Source organism: Patagioenas fasciata, chromosome 1, assembly GCF_037038585.1.
Source record: "Patagioenas fasciata isolate bPatFas1 chromosome 1, bPatFas1.hap1, whole genome shotgun sequence".
Lineage (NCBI taxonomy): Eukaryota > Metazoa > Chordata > Aves > Columbiformes > Columbidae > Patagioenas > Patagioenas fasciata.
In genome coordinates, this window is record NC_092520.1 from 197,234,967 (window position 1) to 197,256,481 (window position 21,515).

General features: G+C 35.5%; 1 protein-coding gene across 7 annotated transcripts in view; it reads right to left on the minus strand.

Annotated features, from left to right (window-relative positions):
* The window catches only part of TAFA5 (TAFA chemokine like family member 5), a 415,042-nt gene that overhangs the window by 164,948 nt on the left and 228,579 nt on the right, over nt 1–21,515 (minus strand). For all 7 annotated transcript variants that reach the window (XR_011737063.1, XR_010651854.2, XR_011737064.1 and 4 more), the window contains one exon: nt 15,295–15,444. Coding sequence is in view for 4 of the 7 variants with exons in the window: in XM_065845124.2 (XP_065701196.1) it covers nt 15,295–15,444 (150 nt within the window). In the remaining 3 variants the exon portion in view is untranslated. The remainder of the gene's footprint in view (nt 1–15,294; nt 15,445–21,515) is intronic.

Sequence of the window (21,515 nt, forward strand, 5' to 3'; positions counted from 1 at the left end):
CTTCAATAGGATGATTCAAAATTACAGTGTAAGCAAGACTATCAACTTTATTTTCAAACCAGTTGTAATTTTTCAAGTTAAAGGTGAAGCTGGAAATGCAGCTTTGTAAGGCTGTAAACAGACAGCTTGTATACTAAAATTAAATTATCATTGCTCCTCCAGTATTCACCTTTGTATACTTTATGTATACATCCTAAAAAAAAAAAAAAAAAAAAAAGTTACCCTGAGGTGTTTTTTTTGTGCTTATTTTTATTTATGTGTTTCTTTTATACAACCTCTTTTTACATGAAGCAACAGATTACAAAGTGTCATTTGCAGCATCTCCCACATGCAGCCCATTTCACCTGCATGCCAAAAGCTACTCCATGTGGCTTGTTCCATAGTATTACACAGCTTAAATTACTCCAGGAAAGGCATATCTATATGAAAGTTAGAAAAAGTGAGAATTTCATGAGTTAACTCTGGTGTTTCTCCAGCACAGACATAAACTCAACAAAGGAGAAAGAAATAACTTGTCTGAATGAAATATGGCTTCAGAAATAAACTATTTTGAACTTGGAAAAGTCAGAACTGTGGGTAGGTATCTGATATTACTGTGGCAGGGGTACAGAGGTGAAGGTCACATCCCTATAGGAAACAAAGTTTCATTAATCCCAGACTTGAAATAGGAGTTATTTTCCTGATTTTTGTTTCTGGTTTTCATCCAAATTCATCCACAACATTAGATCCAGAAGTGATCCAAGGTTTCATAATGTTTTTCCTATAGAACTTCCTATTCCAAAGAAAAGCCTGCAGTAGACTAGTAGTAGATTACAGTAAAAACTACACTATTTAAAGTAATTCTCATAAAGAGTTTATAAATGGAAACCTTTAATAAAAATAACTTCAGAATTCAAATTATTTTATACACAAATCTAAACTTCTCGAAATTTCTCTCTTACGGGAAGATTGTCACTGCATTGATTCCACTATTTTTATTACATCTGTCTATCCATCCATAAAAGTACTGAACCAGTAAATTCAAATTCAAGGAAACAGGTTCATTAGCTTCAATAGCATTCTTAATTTGACTAAGAGGTTAAAATATGTGAACCTTAAATTATAAGAATCTTAAGATAGGAATCATGTCTCTGTCTGGGTAGGCTTTTTTATTAATTTATAACAGGATCTAAACTTATGTTCATGTTCCAGATGTAGTCATCAACATCTGAAAGACAAGCAAAAACTACTTCAAGTACAGAAACCTTCCCATAATCTTTGTTTGCACTTTGGACACAATGTCATTTTAGAATTTCCTACACAAAGAACTGGCACCACTTAATTCATAATAAATTAGTTTAGCCATTGTAATAGATAGATGGCCTCTTACACTGGTTTAAACCTGACTTGAGTCCTCTGGCTTGTCCCGGAAACTACTCTCATGGGTATAATTAACAACTTAGAACAATTACAACTGATAGGTTACTTTGTACAGTACTGTCCATTTTCTCTCTTAGAGCCTTATTTACTTGCAAAGTCATCCTCAACCATGCAAGTTACTTTGTAGCAGAAGCATTAATTGTTGGTCAAGAGTTTTGTGTTTTGGCCTTTCAGCTCCTAGTTTACTCATGCTAATGCCACATAGTAATTTAAAAGGATTTTTTATTTACTAAGTATTTATAGATAAAACAAATTAATATAGAGGTAACTATGAAGAACAGCATATAATTACCACCAAAACCAAATCTCATGCTGTGTAAAGCACCTACAGACCTGAAGGCAGTGTCATATTCAGCATATACACTTTGTTTCTAAACACAAAAATCAAAGTGTTCTATAATGTGTAAAGAGGTTCAATATTAGCCAGACTCTCTGTTACCTGCAAGAATACACCAAAATGTGTTACATCAGCACCCGATGCTGCCAACAATGCAGATAATGCAGTTCATGTCAGTGGTAAAGGAAGCTAGCACCAATACGGCACCTTTCAGTGTATGATGGTGAAATCACAAAATAAGTAAAGCCTGGTTGAATCAAAATGAGCAAAGGTCAGGTACTTAAAATATTCATAGAGACTGAGACTTCCACTTCTGAGGTCTGACAAATGCAAAATTGTAAAACTCAGTTCTTTTGGATAAACAGACTGAGAATTGCTCTTCAGGAAATCTGGTACTCAAAAGTCTAGCAGTATTTCCCTAACAGCCAAGACCTATCCCACTGTTCTAAACCCAGATCCCCTCTTGCCCCAGCACCGTGAAGCTAGTGTGCTTTGGCAGTTTATCTGCCTGCTGCCCACCACTTCAACAGAGAGCTGCCAACATTCAAACTGAAATTACTAACCAAGCTGCCTGCATTGGAGAATCTGAACTTCAGCTATAGTCTGTACAAAAACACAGATTAAAGGAGACAAACAGAAACCTGTGGGAGTTTTTGATCTCCTCTGAGATGGAAGGCCCAAAGAAAAGCTTGATATTAATAGCTAAAATGTAGTACATTCCTGATCCAGTTTCACAAAGTCATATCACATTAAAATTTGCTTCCAGATAACTTGTGGGAAGCATCATCAGTCTTATCAAGGACATTTAAACTCCAGCTGGGCACAACCTGCTGATGCTCGTCAGGAAACAGGCCCCTCTAAAGGGACCCCATCATGTATCACCCCTACATGACCACACAGTAAAGCAGAGTGAGGACATGTCAGGGGACATGACCAGTTGACATGAGTCTGGCTCAAGCACAGTGCAGGCAGGGCTATGCTGGGACCTACACTCCAGCCTTATTTTCCACACTCTAAAATTTGCATTTCACTTTGCTTTATACTTGTACATAATGATTAGACTTCCAAAACTTATGCTAAAATTGACCTAAGGCTGATAAAGCTATAACGTAAATACTGATTCTAGGGCAACTACTTCAAAAAAGCTGGTCAGAATTGGTCAGTATTCTTAGCAAACACTCAATGTTTTATGCTTAGCAAAATTAAAAATTCAGTAATGCATCCAAAGCTGAAGCCTGAAATTTAAAATATGCTTGCTGTTCTATGTAGAAGATATGTATGTTTCCAAGTAGAGCCTGTTCTTAAAATCTTTTCACTTGTATACATTTACCCCAGATAGTAAGCTTTTTAAAAAATAAATATATATATATATATATTTAAAAGTTGATTATTCTCAAGGTCAGGAGGACTGAGTCTTCTAATTATGTAGGACTGTTAAAGGAGATATTTGAAATCTAAAAAGCAAAACAATAGTAAAGGAAAACATTAAAAATGGTAGTTGGAAAGAAAACAGGTGATTTCTTTTCCCCCACTGGCTATTGTTATTGCAATGCTAGTGCTAGCCAGTGAATCAAAACTGAAGAAAAAACAATTCATAAACTTTTCCTTTTTTTTTTTTTTTGAATGTTTGAACTCTGAATCAGTTCTATTCTTTATCTGAAACACACAAATTTTTTTTTTTTTTTCTACACCAAATAAGAATTTATTTCTCAGTTGTGATAAACAGTCTAGACTGCTACATCATCTCTTTGCTGAGGTGAGGAACTTCTAGCCTTTGGGCTGACTTCATTCTATACTGCTCTGGCCCACACTCTCCAATCTCTTTGTCTTTTGCTCTTCCCTCTTCCAGCACTTTCCAAGTACTTTATATCAAGTAGTTCCATGTCACTGTGTCTCTTCATGCCTTTGCTATGCTCTGTACCAGCAGTGTTTTCCCCAAAACCTCACCCTTTCCTTTGGAGAATGCACCACTTCAGGACTACTGCCCCACAGCTCTCTGTCTGCTGCCCTTCTACTGCTCCTGTGCTCCACATCTTCCCCTCCCCAAGTCACTGAATCACAGATCAGTGAGGTGTTTTGTAGGGACATGATGTGTGGGTTGGAGCAGGGCAATGGAGAGAGTCTGGACGTGGGTCTGTGCTCAGTGCTCTGTTGATGTACAGCAATAGGTGCTCAGTGCAGTGTTGGAGAGGCAGAGCAACACCACGGCTGCAGCACAAAGATCCTGAACAAAGAGGACTGTGTGATTAGGGAATTAGGCAGAGAGGGTGGAAAGTCAGTGTGTAACACAGGATACAGAGAAATATGGAATAATTTTGGAGTATAATATAGAGTATAGGGGAGAAGACTGGATGTCTCCTAGCTGACAGATAGTGCATCAAAGGTATTGTCCATTTCTGTCTAACCATTAGTGGGCAAAAAACAAAACAAAACAACTTTATTGATTGCTGTGAGGGGAAGAGTTTCAGGGAAGGAACTGGGAATTAATTGGCTGAAGGTGAGTCTGACTCAGAGAGGTTGGTAACTACCAGCTTAATTTATTTATTTAAGGTGAATTCACCCTTGGAGCTCACAGAATAAACAGTAAACAGGAGGTACTTTTTTCTATGCTTTAGAAAATATGGAAAGGAGAAAAAAACTGTTAACACCTTCAGGCTTACCTGATTTTTGTATTCCATCTCTTTATTTTATGTATTCTGCTTCCTTCTTGTTGTATGTGTCACTCTCTTTTTAAATGAGACCCTGTTTCACAGTAAATCACCCTGTTTCACACCATGTCAGTCACATTTGCTTTCACAATACCACCTTTTTTCTTGCTGACTACAGCCTAGCTCTGATATCCTCTCTCTTCTCTCCTTTAAGGCAATTATTTCCTTCATCCCTTTTCATTTCTCTCTTACCTAATCCTTGGGGTCCAACCTTGACTAGCTGTATATCGTCTTCCTTCACATTCAATTGGAGCTTAACCTTGCCCTCTCAAAAGGGATGAGCAAGAGTAGAGGTCTTCTGTGTATGCCCTCGAGGAAGGATGCTAGAGGAGAGACTGAAACTCTCAAAGAAATACTCTGAAGGAAGTGGATGGAAATTTCACTTTCCCACTCCACTTCATCTGAGAGTACAATGAAGTTTGAAGGGCTTTCCTCCTTATCCTACTCCCTACAACCCTGGACAGTTAACAAAAGGAAGCATCTACATATCCTTATTTCCGTACATAGTTGTACAAACAAGGACTCAGTTTGTCATTAAACTGCAAGAGCTTTCAGTCTAGGACTGTATGATACTTGCTTATGAAGCACCTTGCATGCCTATGTTATTGTAGAAATAATACAACAGTAAGACCTAAGCAAAACAAATTGTGCAAATAAAAAATACTGTCATACCTGAAGCTTATTTATGTTATGAAAATGCCAGATTTAATGCCATAAACCTTTTTTCCTCTTGCAGTATGACCTCAACCCTTAACAGCAGGGAAAACCCAACTCCTTTGCGTCACCTTAAATAGGCAGCTTTCTAAAGTTCTGTCTTCAGAGAGAGTATTTTCTCTGAATCAGCCGTATGCAAACTACTCTGAAAGAGGCATATAAAAATGCCTAGCATTAACTACTCTCTTCCAGGTGCTGGATGTAGTAGTGATATTAACGTTGTCACTAATTTAGCAATCAATTTTAACATTTTCTAGGAGTCTTCTGACACATCATCTATCATCACAGATATTAAATCTAAGGTAAGTTAAGAATAAAGTGGTATATAGGTTTAAAATGCCATTTCTAACCATATTATAGTGTTTCCTGATTCACTTTTATGAAATGTATTATCTGTTTATGGTTCTGTGTGCTATATGAGATTATTGAGGGTATTGGGGGAGAAGTACTCCTTGACCATGCTGCTTTCACATAGTGACAGAAGTATCATTTAGCCATGGTTTTATCTCACCCATTGATGGATGGCAGGGGTATTTACAAAGGCTCACCTCTCTACGTTCTCTCGTATTCACTGGAGACAAACACATTGCCCTGACAGAAGCCCACCTTCACACATGAATAGCTTTTAAAGTTCCTCTTTTTCCCTCTTCTGGGGATAACTGGAATGTAGGATGACAAGCAGAGGGGTAATATAAACATATAACATTTTTTCCTTAAACTGCTTCTAATCAGTCAAGACAGTGGCTTTTCCAGAAGGCAATCTGAGCAGCTGACGGCCTGAAGTGTTTACACACATTACATTCAAGCAGAAAACCTACTCTGCTAGTCATCCTGTTCTCTTCAATCCTGTAGGAGAGAAAAAGAGAGCAGCTTTCAGAAGGCAATTCCAATATTGATACTACGTGACCTCTGACATGCCCATCTCACATCACTGTCTGCGGAGGGAGCCTACAGTGGCCAAACTCCTGAATTTAGGAATGTTAAGATGACCTATTGCCTGAAGGTATCTAATGAGTGAGATTGCAATCAGACTGCTGTGATGTTCGAAGTGCTCTGCTGCAAGATATCAAGCACAAAAAACTCAAGTCAGCGATGCAGTCCATACTTATGCTAATACATAATATGTTCCCTAGTATTTTGTCCAGTTCAATTTAAAATGTCTGTAGTAATTAGGCTTCTAGCCACTCCCTTAGAAAACTGTTCCACAATCTAATGTCACATAACCTCCAAACATTTTTCTGTGCTGAAACTGCCATCAGAGCACGTACATAAAAGAGAATTAGACTACATGGGTGACTGCTTGGGAGCATCAAGGAACTACAGGAAAGGAAGCTGTTAGCATTGATGAACTAACGCGTCCAAGGGAGCACCAGGAGGCTGAAGGTGTTGTCTTTCAGATGAAATGTGAAAGCAGGACACTAAGCATTAGAGGCAATTAAAGTTCTTTCAGCACTCTGCAACAGTACTAGTGTTAACCCCTGGTTTCTGGACACCCTCCAAATCACATAATTAAATTCTGCTTTCCTAAATATTTCCCTGTTCTATCATTTAGAAAGACAGCCACCTCTTAACCTGAAATAGTGTATTGATGCCAGGTTTAACCTCAAAGAAGGATGCTTATGAGCGAAAAGTAATTTCAGTTTTGACACTTTGTTACAGGTACAAGGCTTAGAAAAGTATGCTATCTTCAATTACATTTTATTCACATTTATTCTAGATCGATTTCCCTTATATATCCTAAGTGTTTCCTCTCAATCTGTGGTGCATAATCCTTCAGAATCTTATAGAAAATAATCTGCCAGTTTGTTACATAATTATTTGAACCTAATTCCTACATATTCCTGATTTATTACTCCATAAACATTTGCAGAACACAGCAAGAGATCTATAGATCTACTTGCTATTAGCAAGCAGTTAATCTGTACAAAAAAATAATAAAAAAAATACTTGGCCTGAGAATCCATAAACCCATACTGGGCCTGACTTTCAAGCTCTGATCAGTACTCACTCTTTGCTACTTGACTGCTGCAGAATGGATTATTCTGTGGAAAACACAAGTATTATGCAAAATCTTGGTCTGTAATATTTATGCCACATCCAGTCATAGAATCATAGAATATCTGAATTTGGAAGAGACAGATAAGGATCATCAAGCCAAACACCCTGCTCCTTGCAGCACTACCTAAAAGTAAACTATATGCCTAAAGCATTGACCAGACACTCCTTGAACTCTGACAGGCTTGGTGCTGTGACCACTTCCCTGAGAAGCCTGTTCCAGTGATCAACCACCCTCTCAGTGAAGAACCTTTTCCTAATGTCCAGTCTGAACTTCCCATGATGCAGGTTCATTCCATTTCCTTTTGTCCTATCACTGGTCACCAGTGAAGATCAGCATCTGCCTCTCCCCTGTGCCCCCTGAGGAAGCTATGATGAGGCCACCCCTCAGCCTCCTCTTCTCCAACTTCAAGAAGCCAAGTGACCCCAGCCACCCCTCATAAATCTTGCCTTCAAGACCTTTCACCATCTTGGTCACCCTCCTCTGAACACAACCAAATAGTTTGATGTCCTTTTTATATTGAGGCTTTCAAAACTGCACACAGTACTCCAGGTAGGGCTGCAGTCATTTCAGTTCAGGTACCAAACACTTCATAACATCATGAAGCCCCTACCTATTGTCCTTGACAAAAATATTCCTTTAGGCTAGTTATCGATCTGCTTGCGACCTTCCTAAGCAGAGTTGTTTGTTTTTCATTGGCTGGTTGCTTTTTGGTCATGTCTTTGGCTATTCCTGTTGTGGATTCTCAGTCAGGAGGGGAAACCTAACATCTCCCTGTATTTCTTACAGACACATCAGTGCTGCCATGGATGCAGCAGCTACTCATATGTTCCTTTCATATCGCTCACTTTCTCTCTTGGGATTGAACAGTGGCATTTCTTCCCCAGCAACACTTCAATCTCTGACACTTGACATTCATGAGCAAAGCAAATATATGTATTTTATGTAAGCATTTGATAAGATTTTACCAAGTTTGTGATGCTATTTAGATAAGAGCTATTACTCGACTTGGAATGTCACAGGTTGTCCTTAACAGTTTGGAGCAAGAAACAAAGCAACTGGAGTGAAAGTCAACTTCCTGTGCCTTTCTAAATGAAAAGTAAGCCACAAGGTAGAAATTGTCATAATGTGGCAGTACCATGCATAGAAGGGGAAGCTCATGAGTCACAGAAACAATTTTACTTCCATTGTCAGTAACAGAAAATCTACAGTTCTGATGGGGTTGTCTAGAGGCAGCTGAATGGAAATAAAATGCTGTACATGCTTTGGTGCATCTGTACGTACAGATTCAATTGTGACTGTGTATATGGGAGTTGGGAAGAGGAAAGGGTGAAAGGATTTATTATTTCATGTTGAAAGTCATGTTATTAAGTCATGTTGAAAACTAAGTTGTATACATATAGTGCTGGCAAAAGCATAGCTGCTACCCTTCCCTCACTGCCTATGCAAAGGAATATAGTTAAGGGTACATTTCTTTTTTTTCTTCTAAAATTATTTCCAGGTAGGAGTAAATGGAAATTATTAATATTCTAAGGTACAGAACAAGACAAGAATTCACTGGCTATTTCATAAAAGAGCATACACAGTGTTTGGAACACTGCAGATACATCATAACAAAAAACTACCAAGAGACTGAGAAGGCTCAAGAAGCTATGCTAAAACTTAAAATAAGGGTATATAAGCGATGACCAAAATAATATTTTTTTTGTTCCTTGAAAGATATTCTAATATTGCAGGGCATTATTACATCCTATCAGTAATATAACCAGCATTAAATCTGATCCCCAGTTATCAACTTGTAGGATTGTTTAAAAGCACTGATTATAAAAAAAAAAAAAACAAAAAAAAAACAAAAAACAAAACAAAACAAAAAAAACCAAACAACACACACCAAAAAAAAAACACACAAAAACCAAAACCACCACCACCAAACCTGCTTTATTCTTTAGAAATTAAAATCATTATTACAGTGACAATATTCCCAGGCAATATTAAACTATAACATGCTCATTTCTTTACTATTTCATGTGGCCTCTCACTCACAAGTGATACTAAGCACCTACAAATTAGGGGGTTAACTTTCAGGGCTGCTACACATCTCCTAGACAGAAGGTCTTCTGCACACACCAGTCACTCAATGAGTTTAACTGTTTAGTGTATGTGAATCATCAAAAATTTAAGAAAACCTTCTCTGTGATTCTGCAACTGAAATGTTAATATTGACTGGTTTTGATACCCAGGCTTTCGATGCAAATAAAGGATAAAACACAAATGGATTATATTGTCTTTCAGAACACAGGGAACCAGCAGAATTTTGTTAAGGCAATTTTTCCAAAATGTGCATTAGAGGCAAAATATTCTTGAGTTTGAAGTAACTGTTACTCTTTCCAGTCTCTCAAGAAGAATAGCAAGGCTAGTTAGATATATGTTCTAACCCTTTAAACTTCATAACTACCTAGCAGAATAGCCAGTTGTTTTGTTACCACCATAATGGAATTAATACCATTTGTCAAGGGTCAAATAGAATCATGAAAGCATAAGAAAGTTTGGATTGGAAAAGACCTTAGAGATCATCTAGTTCCAACTCCCTTGCCACAGGCTGCGATATCTTTCACTAGACTAGGTTGCTCAAAACCCTGTCAACCCTTGCCTTGAACAGTTTCACCACACCTGTCACACCACCTTCATTGTAGAACATTTCTTCCTTATGTCCAACTGAAATCTACTCTCTTTTAGTTTTAAACCATTGTCCTTTGTCCTGACACTACAGGCCTTGGTAAAAAAGTTTTTATCTGTCTTTCTAATAAGTTCCCTTTATATCTTGAAAGGCCACAGTAAGGTGTCACCACAGCCTTCTCCAGAATGGACAACCCCAACCCGCTTAGCTTGTGTCCACAGAAGAGTTGCTCCAGCCCTCTGATAATTTTCATGCCCAAATAGTCCCACTCTCCTCCTAGACTTAAATCTTCCACACTATACAGCACATCACCTCTGCTCCAGCAAAATGTCTAGATAGTATTGTCTCCTTTTAATTTCATATCCCACTTTGTCTTTTGGATTAAATTGTTTCAAATTGACATATCTTTAATGCAACAAAGTTAAATGTATAATATTTACAAAGAGGAAACATTTGCAAACATCTGCAGTAAAACCAGGATAAAATAATATAAATAGTACATTAACAAACATAAAATATTTTAAATGTAAAAGCTAAAATTCTCATTACTGAAAACCACTTTAATCCTCTTTTTGTTGTTGTTATTGCTGTTTTTTTCCTCCCTAAGTATGGATAAGATACCTTAGAATGATGAAGCTCTCCAGGTATTAGGCAGTTTTGTCTCAAGTGCATGACCTAGGATTCTATTAATGACCAGTTTTGGCCCCTACACCTCCCCAGACTCCTTGAGATAATGAGAAAAGTACGGAATTATTGATCAAAACTAAAGTAGCTTCCTTGTGGATCCTGCGTTTCTGTGTTAAACAAAATCAATCAATGCCAACTGAAATGCATGTTAATCATAAAGTATGAACAAATGATAGTAACTAAGATTCTATAGAAAACAGTATTACAATGCTTGCAAAATAAGTAAGACTTTATAAAAACTTAAAAAAGTAAAAAATAACACAAATCAAAACCAAAACAAAACAACAATAAAAAAACAAAACAAAACAAAACACAACAAAAAACCCCCACAAAAACAAAACTAACCAAACCAAACAAACAAAAACAAACCAAAAAACCACACCACAAACCCAAAGATTTTGTTTACAGCATAAATTCTCTGAACATGTTGAATTCAGTTACCTGAGATCCAGTTATTCAAAGTTAGGAATTTTGGATGTCAGGATCACTGTCCTGGGATTTCTCATAGCACTTTGTGGACGTAAAAGTAACCAGAACTCAAATCCAGAGCATGAGAATCTCCTAATCACAGAATTCAGGTAAGTAAATTAAAGATTGCCAGCCTAATTTTCTCAAGCAATCAAACCACTTCTCTCATACCACTTTTCCTCTCATCAACTGTTTCTATTTTCTGGAGAAAATTGCTGTTTATTTTCGAGCTATAAATACATATTGGACAGAATTACTGAAATCTATTGAACATTTAAATGTTCATCCCACTCTTCTCAGGTTAATATACTTGTATCCTATAAAATGCTTTCGCATAACAAATTTTATGTTCAGATAGATGCAATTCTTGTGAAAGAATGCAAACCATGGGTGCACACGTACACACACTTATCAAATACTTTCTGTCACTTGCTTTAAAACAAGTTTAAATCAGCAAAGGTACTGGACAAAAATAGAGAATAATTGTTATCTTCCAGTCTCTCACAGGCTCCAGCTTAGAAAACTGATGAAGCTTGACCAACACACAGGGAAATTACTCTGGTGATAAACCAGATGCTATGTTGAAATATCTTATCAAAGTAATGCAACTGAGGTCATTGCTATGGAATTTGATCTCAAAAAAGAGACTAGGGAATGCTAGTTGTAAATAATACTACTATAAGTAAAAGTGCAGCAAACTACTGTCATAATATCACAAAACCTAGATTCATGAATAAAAATTGCATCAAAACCAAACATAGCAAATATAGGTTATGACTCTGTGGGTCTAGGAATGAAGCAATCAGCACTAAATCAAGCTTGAAATCAGAATGAATACTGATGCCATTTTTTCAGATTACATTAGCAATCTGCCATACTTAAAGACTGCTAGAAAAAAAATCAACTAAATCAGCACTCTCCATCACAGGGAAACATTTCAAGAGAATCTCTATTCTTCATGCTCAGCTCAGATCAAGCCCTAAACACCGCATTTTCATTTTTAAAGAATTCCAGTTTTATCTGTCTTACATATACTGTCTTTCATTTCTTAGAAAAAGTCTTTAGCTGATGTAACAGTGGAAAGCGGAGTGGATTTTGGTAGTCAGCTTGGGACTTACTCTAAGAGCTATGTTGACAAGTGCAATCTCAGACAATGCTTGTGAAGTTTAAGAGCCCTTAAATTACTCACTCTTTTTGCTGCAATAATTGACACCTGCATTTCAGAGTTTCAGGAAATATACAGCATAACTGAATATATTCTAAGGTACTTCTCTCCATTAAACAATGAACAAATGGAAGCCAGATACAACATGGCGTATTTCAAGGTTGTCAAAATCACCGGTTTTGTTACTGAATCTTCAAAACACTCTCTTGTCAGAAGCTGTAACACAATTGCTGGCTAAAGTTTTCTTGTTAGTAGGTTAGCTGGTCACACTCTACTCTCTACCTGCTTCCTTCACAAACGACTTTGCATTAATGATTAAAGGTCTAAGGTCTAATTCTGCTACCTTTACTTGAAAAATAATCTCCCTAAAATCCAGACTTTATAACGAATAAGACTAAAAGAACCAAATCTTTGCAAAACAAACTGGCACTAAAAAAACCACTGCCCAATGAGATTTTTTTTTTTATTTTTGATAGTAGAAATGAAATCTCAAATAGCAATTATTATGACATCAACTGTAATATAAATAAAGAAATTTTGCAAAAGCACACTCTATGTCCTACTTAAGAAAGCTCAGAGAAGGATTTGTTTGTTTGGAAAATGGGATTCTTCATTGTAAATAAATAAATGAAAATTGTTTGGTTGTTACATTCCTAAACCAGCAGTATTTGACTTAATATCAGAGACAAAACTAGCTTTTCTCAGCCAGAAATTTATGTAGATTTCATATTCTCTCTAGAAGAAAGCAATGTTTGAAACACTTTATTCTAAAAATGAATATAAACAGTACAGAATAATTCAGTGCATATTCCTCAAACTATGAACAGGGTAAATTCACAGATGGATACTAATCAGTCAATGGCCAATTTATCTGCCACCTTTATTTGCAAGAAGATTAGAGACAAGATAAAGTGCTTGTTTATTCTTTCATATATAATTGTGTTATTGGTATGTAAAACCATATTTTCAACTTAATTCATGAATAAAATCTACAGATCAAAGATTTGGCTTATGCCTTTTTTTTTATTTGGGAGGTTGATAACAGTTGTAGGTATCATTAACCTTTTTGAGTTTTGCTTGCAAAACATCCCTAGCAGCATCCAGGAAAGCAAAGCAGCATGTCCAACATGCTGTACAGTTATCATTCTTTGAAAACGGCTCAACATCCTAACTATAAACATTTCACAAAATAATAAGGAATCATGTTATTAGAACTACGTAGGAAAGCTTTAAAAAACGAATAATAATACTTTAACATGGAAGTTAATAAGAAGCCCTGTTTTTCAGCTGATAAACTCCCCCTTTATTTTTCAAATGTGGACTATTATATAAGGAATTGTATCTGATTACACAATATCTAACCCTAGATCCTGTCATCAAGTTCTCTGTTTTCATGATCAAGAACACTTAAAGCAAAAGCAGAATTTGAAATAGACCTTCTTCATGAGTTCCAAATAAAATAATTAAATAAATAAATAACTTATTACCTCAAACCTTCCATACTTTGAAACTTTGCTAATATAGCAATTGGAGGATGAGGTGTAGTCATGTATTCTTACTGACACATACATTCTAGCTATTTATAGTCTCATCACCACAGGTGTTTTAAGGCAAACAGTGAGTACCAGTGAGTGCTACATTTGATTTATCTTAGGCACCTCAGATAAGTTACTCTAAGAAGGTGCCTTTTGCTCTCTATTGGGTATAAAGAACAACTAGAGTTACTAGGTTAGACAACTAACTTTGGATACAACAAGTAAATATCACCATAGGCCATAACTGACAGAGGAAAAATCGTGTTTAGTTCCCATTAGATTATGCAAAACTCATATTTTCCCTTAGAATGTTGGTGTTTTAAAAGGGGAAACGTGTTTCATTTTTTAATTGCTAACAAGTATTTTTACTAGAGTTACAACTATAAATGACACAATAAAATAATCCAATTCTTAAGCAATTATGTCTTATGATCTTATAATAAAACAGGAAAGAAGAGAATTACTGGATATAGTATCACATTACGAAAGAGACAGCTAAGAAACTCTCTTACAGAGCACTAAAAACAGTGAAAGGAAAATACAAAAATAGAATGTGCATGATGTTCTATATTTAGCCTTGTGGGTAGGCTCTGAAATCTCCTTTGAGCTGTCGTCTTTGATAATCACTGGTAAAACCAAATTCTGACACAACAGTAGGGTTTTCTCAGCAATATTTTTATCTGAGGACTCAAACCAGTCAGTATTCAAAAGGAATCTGTGAATTTATTATAGTTCTATACATATAAGCATCTTCTTTTTACTTTCGCTAACTAAGCCTAGATCAAAACATACATTTTTGGGTCAACTATTTTCAATATGTCTCAAATTTTGTTTTTAATATGAATGCTTGCCATTAGCCTTGCACTGGCACACCTGTCTTGAAGACTGTCTCACTGTTAATGTCTTATTTAGCTCTAAAACAAATTCATTTCTGTCAAAAAAATATTTTGAAGTGAAATATTTTCATACCACCCTGCATGTCAGCAGTTTTCCAGCTATCACTGCATCTCCAGTGAATCATACAGAATCATCATCTTAAATGGAGAAGGAATGCTGTACTTTTGAGATATATCCAGATAGTATACTCCAACTATAGCATCAGTGTTTTCTTCAAGGACATTAACTATCACACATGAGCTTCCCAGTGGTATGAAACCTTTGAAGCTCTCTTGTATTTTTTTTTTTTTAATGCTATATGGAATAAAAACTAGGGGAAAAAATAATGCCATTTCACTGCTGATCCTATCATCACATGCAAAATATAACAGCATCATGCCTTTAACATTCAACTGTGTATCAAGCTAAAAGAAAAGTGAAAATTCCAATTAAAAACTGTAACTGAAATATCTATATACTATTAGTAACACTCTTTCAGGGAATTTCAATGGTATTACCATTGCTAGTTGAGGACACATGAAAATTTATTCTACAGAGCTTTTTTTTTATTTTTTTTTTTTTTATGATACACTACCAGTTTACACCACTCTTGTAATGGCAGAAACTGATTGAATAGATCTTTGCTTCTTACCATCAACACAGGCTGGCCTTGCTCTTGTGGTACCGGCAATCTGTCCTTTTTTACATGCACAGCGAGCTGTTTGTCGGGCTATAGTCCTTCGGGGCTGACTGCTATCTCTGTCCAAAGTAACAATCTCACATGTACCTGCAGCCAGTTGACCTGGAAAAAGAACCAGCAACAGGTACCAGAGTCACTGAATGCACTCCAGGCAATCTATTACAGCCGAACAGAGTCACGGCCTATGTCATAGCAGACACTCCACACGAATGGGCAGCCAGCTGATGGATAGAATAAAACCAAGATGACATACAATTTTTCCTTGTGGTGGACATATGAAAACCCTGCAAACAGGTTCTGTCAGAAAATGATTATTGTTCCATAAAAGCCAGAGAGCTGAGGTCACATGGGTTACCTTTAACTTATGTTGGCTAAGTAAAGGAACAATCTGCTTCTACAGAAATTAAATTTCAATGGTGTGCTCTTTATGTACTTTCAGAAAGAAATTATAAAGCATACATAATTAAAAAAAAACCAAACAAAACCAACTTTCCCACATGTCCATTAATATAATGGAGTCTTAACTGTTTTTAGTGTTGGTTTTGAAAGAAAGTGTCTTTTCAAGTGTGCCCATTTTAACCATACTGTCAGTCATTTGGCTCTTCATCAAAACTGAAAGGTAACTTATTTTCCACCTGACTCACATCTGAAGTTGCTGATCTTTTTTCTTTTACTAAATCTACTATGTAACCATCACAAAAATAACAGTAAAATTACACTGCCCCATCAGCTCAGTAACTTTGTTTGCTTTTATTGACTTCTCCAATATATGCGGCTTTTCCTGAATACTAAGGAAATCCACACCATCTCATTCTGCGTCTGGACCATGCTAAGAGAGGCAAAACAAGAAGCTGCAAAAATATTTTTTTAGTGAAGAATATTAGTCTGAAGTAAATGTTATACATTTAAAATATGCACTTCCTCCAGTGCAACCAGTACTATGCTATTAATATACCAAAATACTACCTTTTACAAGCAAGAAAGATACGTTATTGAATTTCAATGCATAGTAAGACTGAAAAAGTCCCAGTTATCACTTTGTGTTACATATAATTTCTGGATTTTATGGTACAATAATAAATAAAATTTCTATGGGATTTTGTTTTTCTAGGCAATCAATTATAAACCTTCAAATATATATGTGCAAAACTATATTTGCTAATCACATACTTACTATATTTTGTTTAAAAAAAAAAAAATCGGAACAAATGCAATATTGTAGTTCTAAAAATGCTATGCACCTTAAATAATATTCATCGTAAATTATATTCATGCTGTTGAAATATTGAAAATAATAGAGACAAAAAGCAGAAATTTTAAATCTATATTAACACCAAAATTGGGGTAAAAAAAAGCACACACAAAAAACCAAGCCTGAAATACAGATGAATAGTATGTAATTCAAGTCTAAAAGTGTAATTATATTTTTATGTACTGCATTTTTTCCATTCAGAATACAAGTTTACCCACCATATTCTTCTCAGAACCAGCTTACAATGCTTCCTATTGTGTGGATACTGGCTTGAAACTGTCAGAAAAGCAAAATACTGTAGGCTGTCAACAGCATTGTGACTGGTTCATTGCTAAGCCATCTAAATTTTGTTGCTGTGACTCCCACACTGCAGTGAATTACAACATGGTAAAACTGAGGATCTCAAAGGTTAATACAGAACAAGGTATTCTACAAATTCATGCAAATACATGACAAATATGCAAGCAATATACAGTAGGGATTTATAAATACAGATATGATAGTCACAACAGTGAACACCATCACCAGGGTGCTGGCAAGTAGACTAATGAACTATGGTCAATCCTGGGTTTCTACTCTTTTCCACCCACTCTGTTAATAAAAACATCTTAGGATAAACATACTGATGAGAGGATTTTCACCCTATTATATGTTGGGTTTTTATTTTGTTTCCTCTGAAATCTTGGATTAGAAAGCAAAGGTTTGGCAAGAAAGATAGTGGCACATGATTTTCCAGATAAGCACAAGGGAAATCCAGCTACACTGAAACATCTTGAACTGAAAAAAACACATTATTTTCTCTCCGATTTCTAATACATTTCGTTCTGGGTTGTAGGAGATGCATTGCTCCCAAGGAATACAGCTGTCTTAGTAGATCATGTGAAAAAGACATAATCAGAAGTGTATTTAGATCTTGACCCCTCAGGCATTTGAACATCACAATTACAGCCCCGCATTGAGTTTAGAAATTGAATGGAAACCAAAGAAAAAGTGGAAGCACAAATATGATACGTGTAAGTGTGCCTGCAAGTATGGGTTGCCATACTCTTCACTGTCTGTAAGTCTTTATACTATTGTTGCTTTCATTAAAAGATATTGTAAATCATATAATCTAGGTGAATCATTATAAAGCCCCATTTCAGGGGAAAAGGAACCAGTTTTACAGCACAGTGAAGGTGAATAAGGACTATACTCAGAAAAAGAGCAATGAAGCTTTATGTCAAGATGATTTGTGAAAGCAAAAAGCTTTCCAGGGAGTGCAAGTGGTGACAATAAGAATGCGTATAGAAAATCTTTTCTGTGTTTGGACCTGTCCAGTTTTAGTTCTGCACAGGTTCATTTTGAGCCAGGTGAGTTTGTTTTGTTTTGGTTTTGTTTTTCTTTTTGTTTTTGTTTTTGTTTGGGTTTTTTTTGTTTGCTTTTTGTTTGTTTTGGTTTTAATTTTACTTTTATTTATTGTTTTTAGCTGTTTATTTTGTTTAGAGATGATAGTTTCTTCCAGGCATAGTGACCTAATTTTTTGCTGAACTTTGAAAACTAGGATACCTAAATGACAGCAACCGCTATACAAAGATAATGTCACACTGCCTTTCAAGGAATTTTGTACAGTTATTAAAATAAGGGAAAAATGAAAAGATTTTTCAAACATTTAATAAAATTGGTTTTTGCTTGGTTCATTGGGGTTTTTTTTGTTTGTTTTGTGTTTTGTTTGTTTTAAAGATCATTTTTCTTTTGCCATTCTTGCTTCTACAGCGGAAAAAAAATTAAAAGTTATTGTAGAGCTGCAGCAGCTCTTACCACATATATGACACAAATACTTTCTGGTCATTGTATCGCAGGGTACAAAGTCTGTAAGTATACTGAGCACTGCAACATAGTGTACATCCACTGTTACTTGGCTTTAGATGGCTGTAAAGCATGAAAAGTATTAGTTAAGGTTATGGAGGTACATCTCCAGAGAGAGAGAGTTTTCCTGTTGTAAAGCATGGCCTCTATGTCTCTCATTAAGTAGAGGGCAAGTCTTCAGGAGTACCTTACTTATAAAACATGTATGCTACTGCTGCTTTTTAACAATTTAATGTAAAAATTAAGGTACAAAATGATGAAACAAAAGGAATACACTTCCTGTAAGTACAGAGTTTCAAGAATTAGGATACCTTTCATTTTCAGGGAAGTTAACATAGTGACCTCTTTTGATGAGATAAATGAAAAAAAGATCATTCATCTGTGAGCCTCTGAACACTCCCCACTTCACTCCTAACCAGAGAGAGGAAATCTCAATGCATCAACAGGAAGAATTTCATGGGAGCTTTTCCAGTTGAGAGATTAAGAGCCACAGTCTATGGAACAGTTACAAAGACTCCGTATTTTGAGATGATCATATTTATGTCCTTGCAGCACAAAAAACAATTAGCTGCTTTCCAACCTGAATGAAATAATCTTGAGAAAAAGAAAAAAAGGCAAGCATCATCAGAAAACTTGGGTTCATTCTTGTCTGAAAGTTTTTCTTCCACTAAAAAAAGTCTTTTTTTATTATTTTATGAATGAAGCAAAAACATTATTTCAGAGTCACCATCAACCAGTTTACCAAGCAAATGAGTACTTCCTTGTTGTTATCGTTTTAATATTAATTAAATATGTATATAAATATTTCATATTTTATAAATATTTATTTTAACATTTTATTAATTAAGACCTCACAGGATGTTATTTGATTTTGTGAGGTCTTAATTACTAAACAGAGAAAAAGCTCAGGTTCTTTAATTTTCTTCTGTAATGTTGTACCGCATTCTTAAAATGTCAGTTGATATGTTCTTCTTCTCTCATACCACAAGCCCACATGCTTCCATGTGGAATTCTTTAGGGAAACAGGAAATGTATCTGATTCTGAACTAAAAATATAAAAAACTAAAAAAAACCCCACAAATTAAAATTCCAAATACAACAGGATTAGAATTTCGGCTTCTAGCTTACACCCATGGGCTTGTTTACAGTAATATCATACTCAGCATCTATTTTGCTTTTTTCTGAATGAAGTCGCATTGTGATAAGTTCTGAAACTGCACTCTGCAAGACTTTCATGGGAGTTTGCAGGATCAGTGAGTTTACATATACATATTTAGCAAAAGGCACAGGAAATATCTCAGGATAAAATCATTATATTTTTAAAAGCTCTTTAATACTTAAGTTCTTGAAATAAAAGACTTATTGAAAAGTTTAAAAGTAAACAGCTTTTTTAATGTGTATTACTATGAGTCCTCTGTCAACTACATACCATTGCTAAAAGAACAAAGCTTTTGACAGATTTGTATTGTCTGTCATAGATAAAACCCTCAAATAGTAAATATTTTTGTATTACATGGGGTATACCTGGGATAATATTTTAATTTCCTGTGGAGGAAAGCATTTCTGTACTCTAACAGAAAAGAAAATCTGCCTAATCCACATTGATCACAGCAAGCAAGTTACAGATATTATGAGTTTTTAATTTATGCATGCTGAAAAGCTGAAGACTTTCTCTCAAATTCCTTTAAATTAACAAAAGCAGATTATAAACTCATGGTATTTTTGGGCACAATGAAAATAAAACTTGATTAAAATATACAGGTCTTTCCAGGATTTTAGATTTCATCCTGATCCAGAAAATCTACCTCTGAATTGTACATGCAGGCTTATATTATAGTTTCAGCGAACAATTTTTCTATGCATCACTAATTTGATGCCTAGCAACACAAGCTCTTTTCGTTCAAAATGCATAAAGTTAGATGTTATTAAAAATCTTGGCTAGATTCAGACACTCTTTTGTCAGTGAACACAATGCAGCAGTTGTTTAAAAATCAGATCATAGGAATACATTCAGTAGTTTTCTATTACAATATTGAAGTCTTTCTGACAACAGAGCCCTGCCAACTCCTGAGCAGAGCTGAATATCAACAATCTCTACTGAAATAAGGGTGAACTTAAGTACTTAGGGTCACTCATGGTTTGCAGTTTGACATTAACTTGAATAAAAATATTTAAACATATTTCAGTTTTTAAAACCCCATATATTTAAGGGGAATTTGAAAATTTTTGTTATAGATCCTTCCTCAAAGAAAATGTCCAGAAATAAGATCTCTTACACTGAATATCAACCAATTTCAGAGAGTCTTATCACCTTTTCAATTTTATTTCAGAGGGAATTGGTTTGCCCTAAAGAACAACACTCACTTCTAAGCTACAACAGCAAAATCTGTGGAAATCCAACTAGTAAAAAAGAAGAAAGAGCAACAAAACTCCTGAAAAATTGTATTACATTTAAAGTAACGGATCAGAATTGGCTCAGCTTCTGTAACTCAGTATGGTAAAAACCTGTTCAAATGAATCAGCACAATTTCAGAATAACTATCAAAGAAGAACATTGTTTCAGTCTCAATTTATCTGCTGCAAGGGTATTTCTGTTTATCAGTATAATATATTCATGGAAATACACTATTTCCCTTTTCCATTACTAAAGTCACTGAAATTCAAAGCATTTGTTTCCAAGATGCTTCCTGTAGCATTAAGGACCTTCTATCTTTCTGTTGAAACAAACATTGTGGGTGTTAAAGTAACAGCCTACACAAAACAATTCTTCATGCTACTACAGGAAGACAACCTCTTTAAAATAGTTCTTACCAGTTTTTCTTGAGGGTATGATTATGCTGTCAGTAGAAGAAGACAGGACCAATGTCACTGAATCAAAAGTAACTGCTGTGGATAATCCTAATCAGTATAAAAGAGATATTAAGCTACTGGAGGGTGTCCAGAAGAGGGCTACAAAGTTGGTGAAGGATTTGGAGAGGAAGCTGTAGGAGGAGTGGCTAAAGTCACTTGGTTTGTTCAACCTGGAGCAGAGGAGACTAAAAGGAGACCTCAGTGCAGTCTACAGTTTCCTCACAAA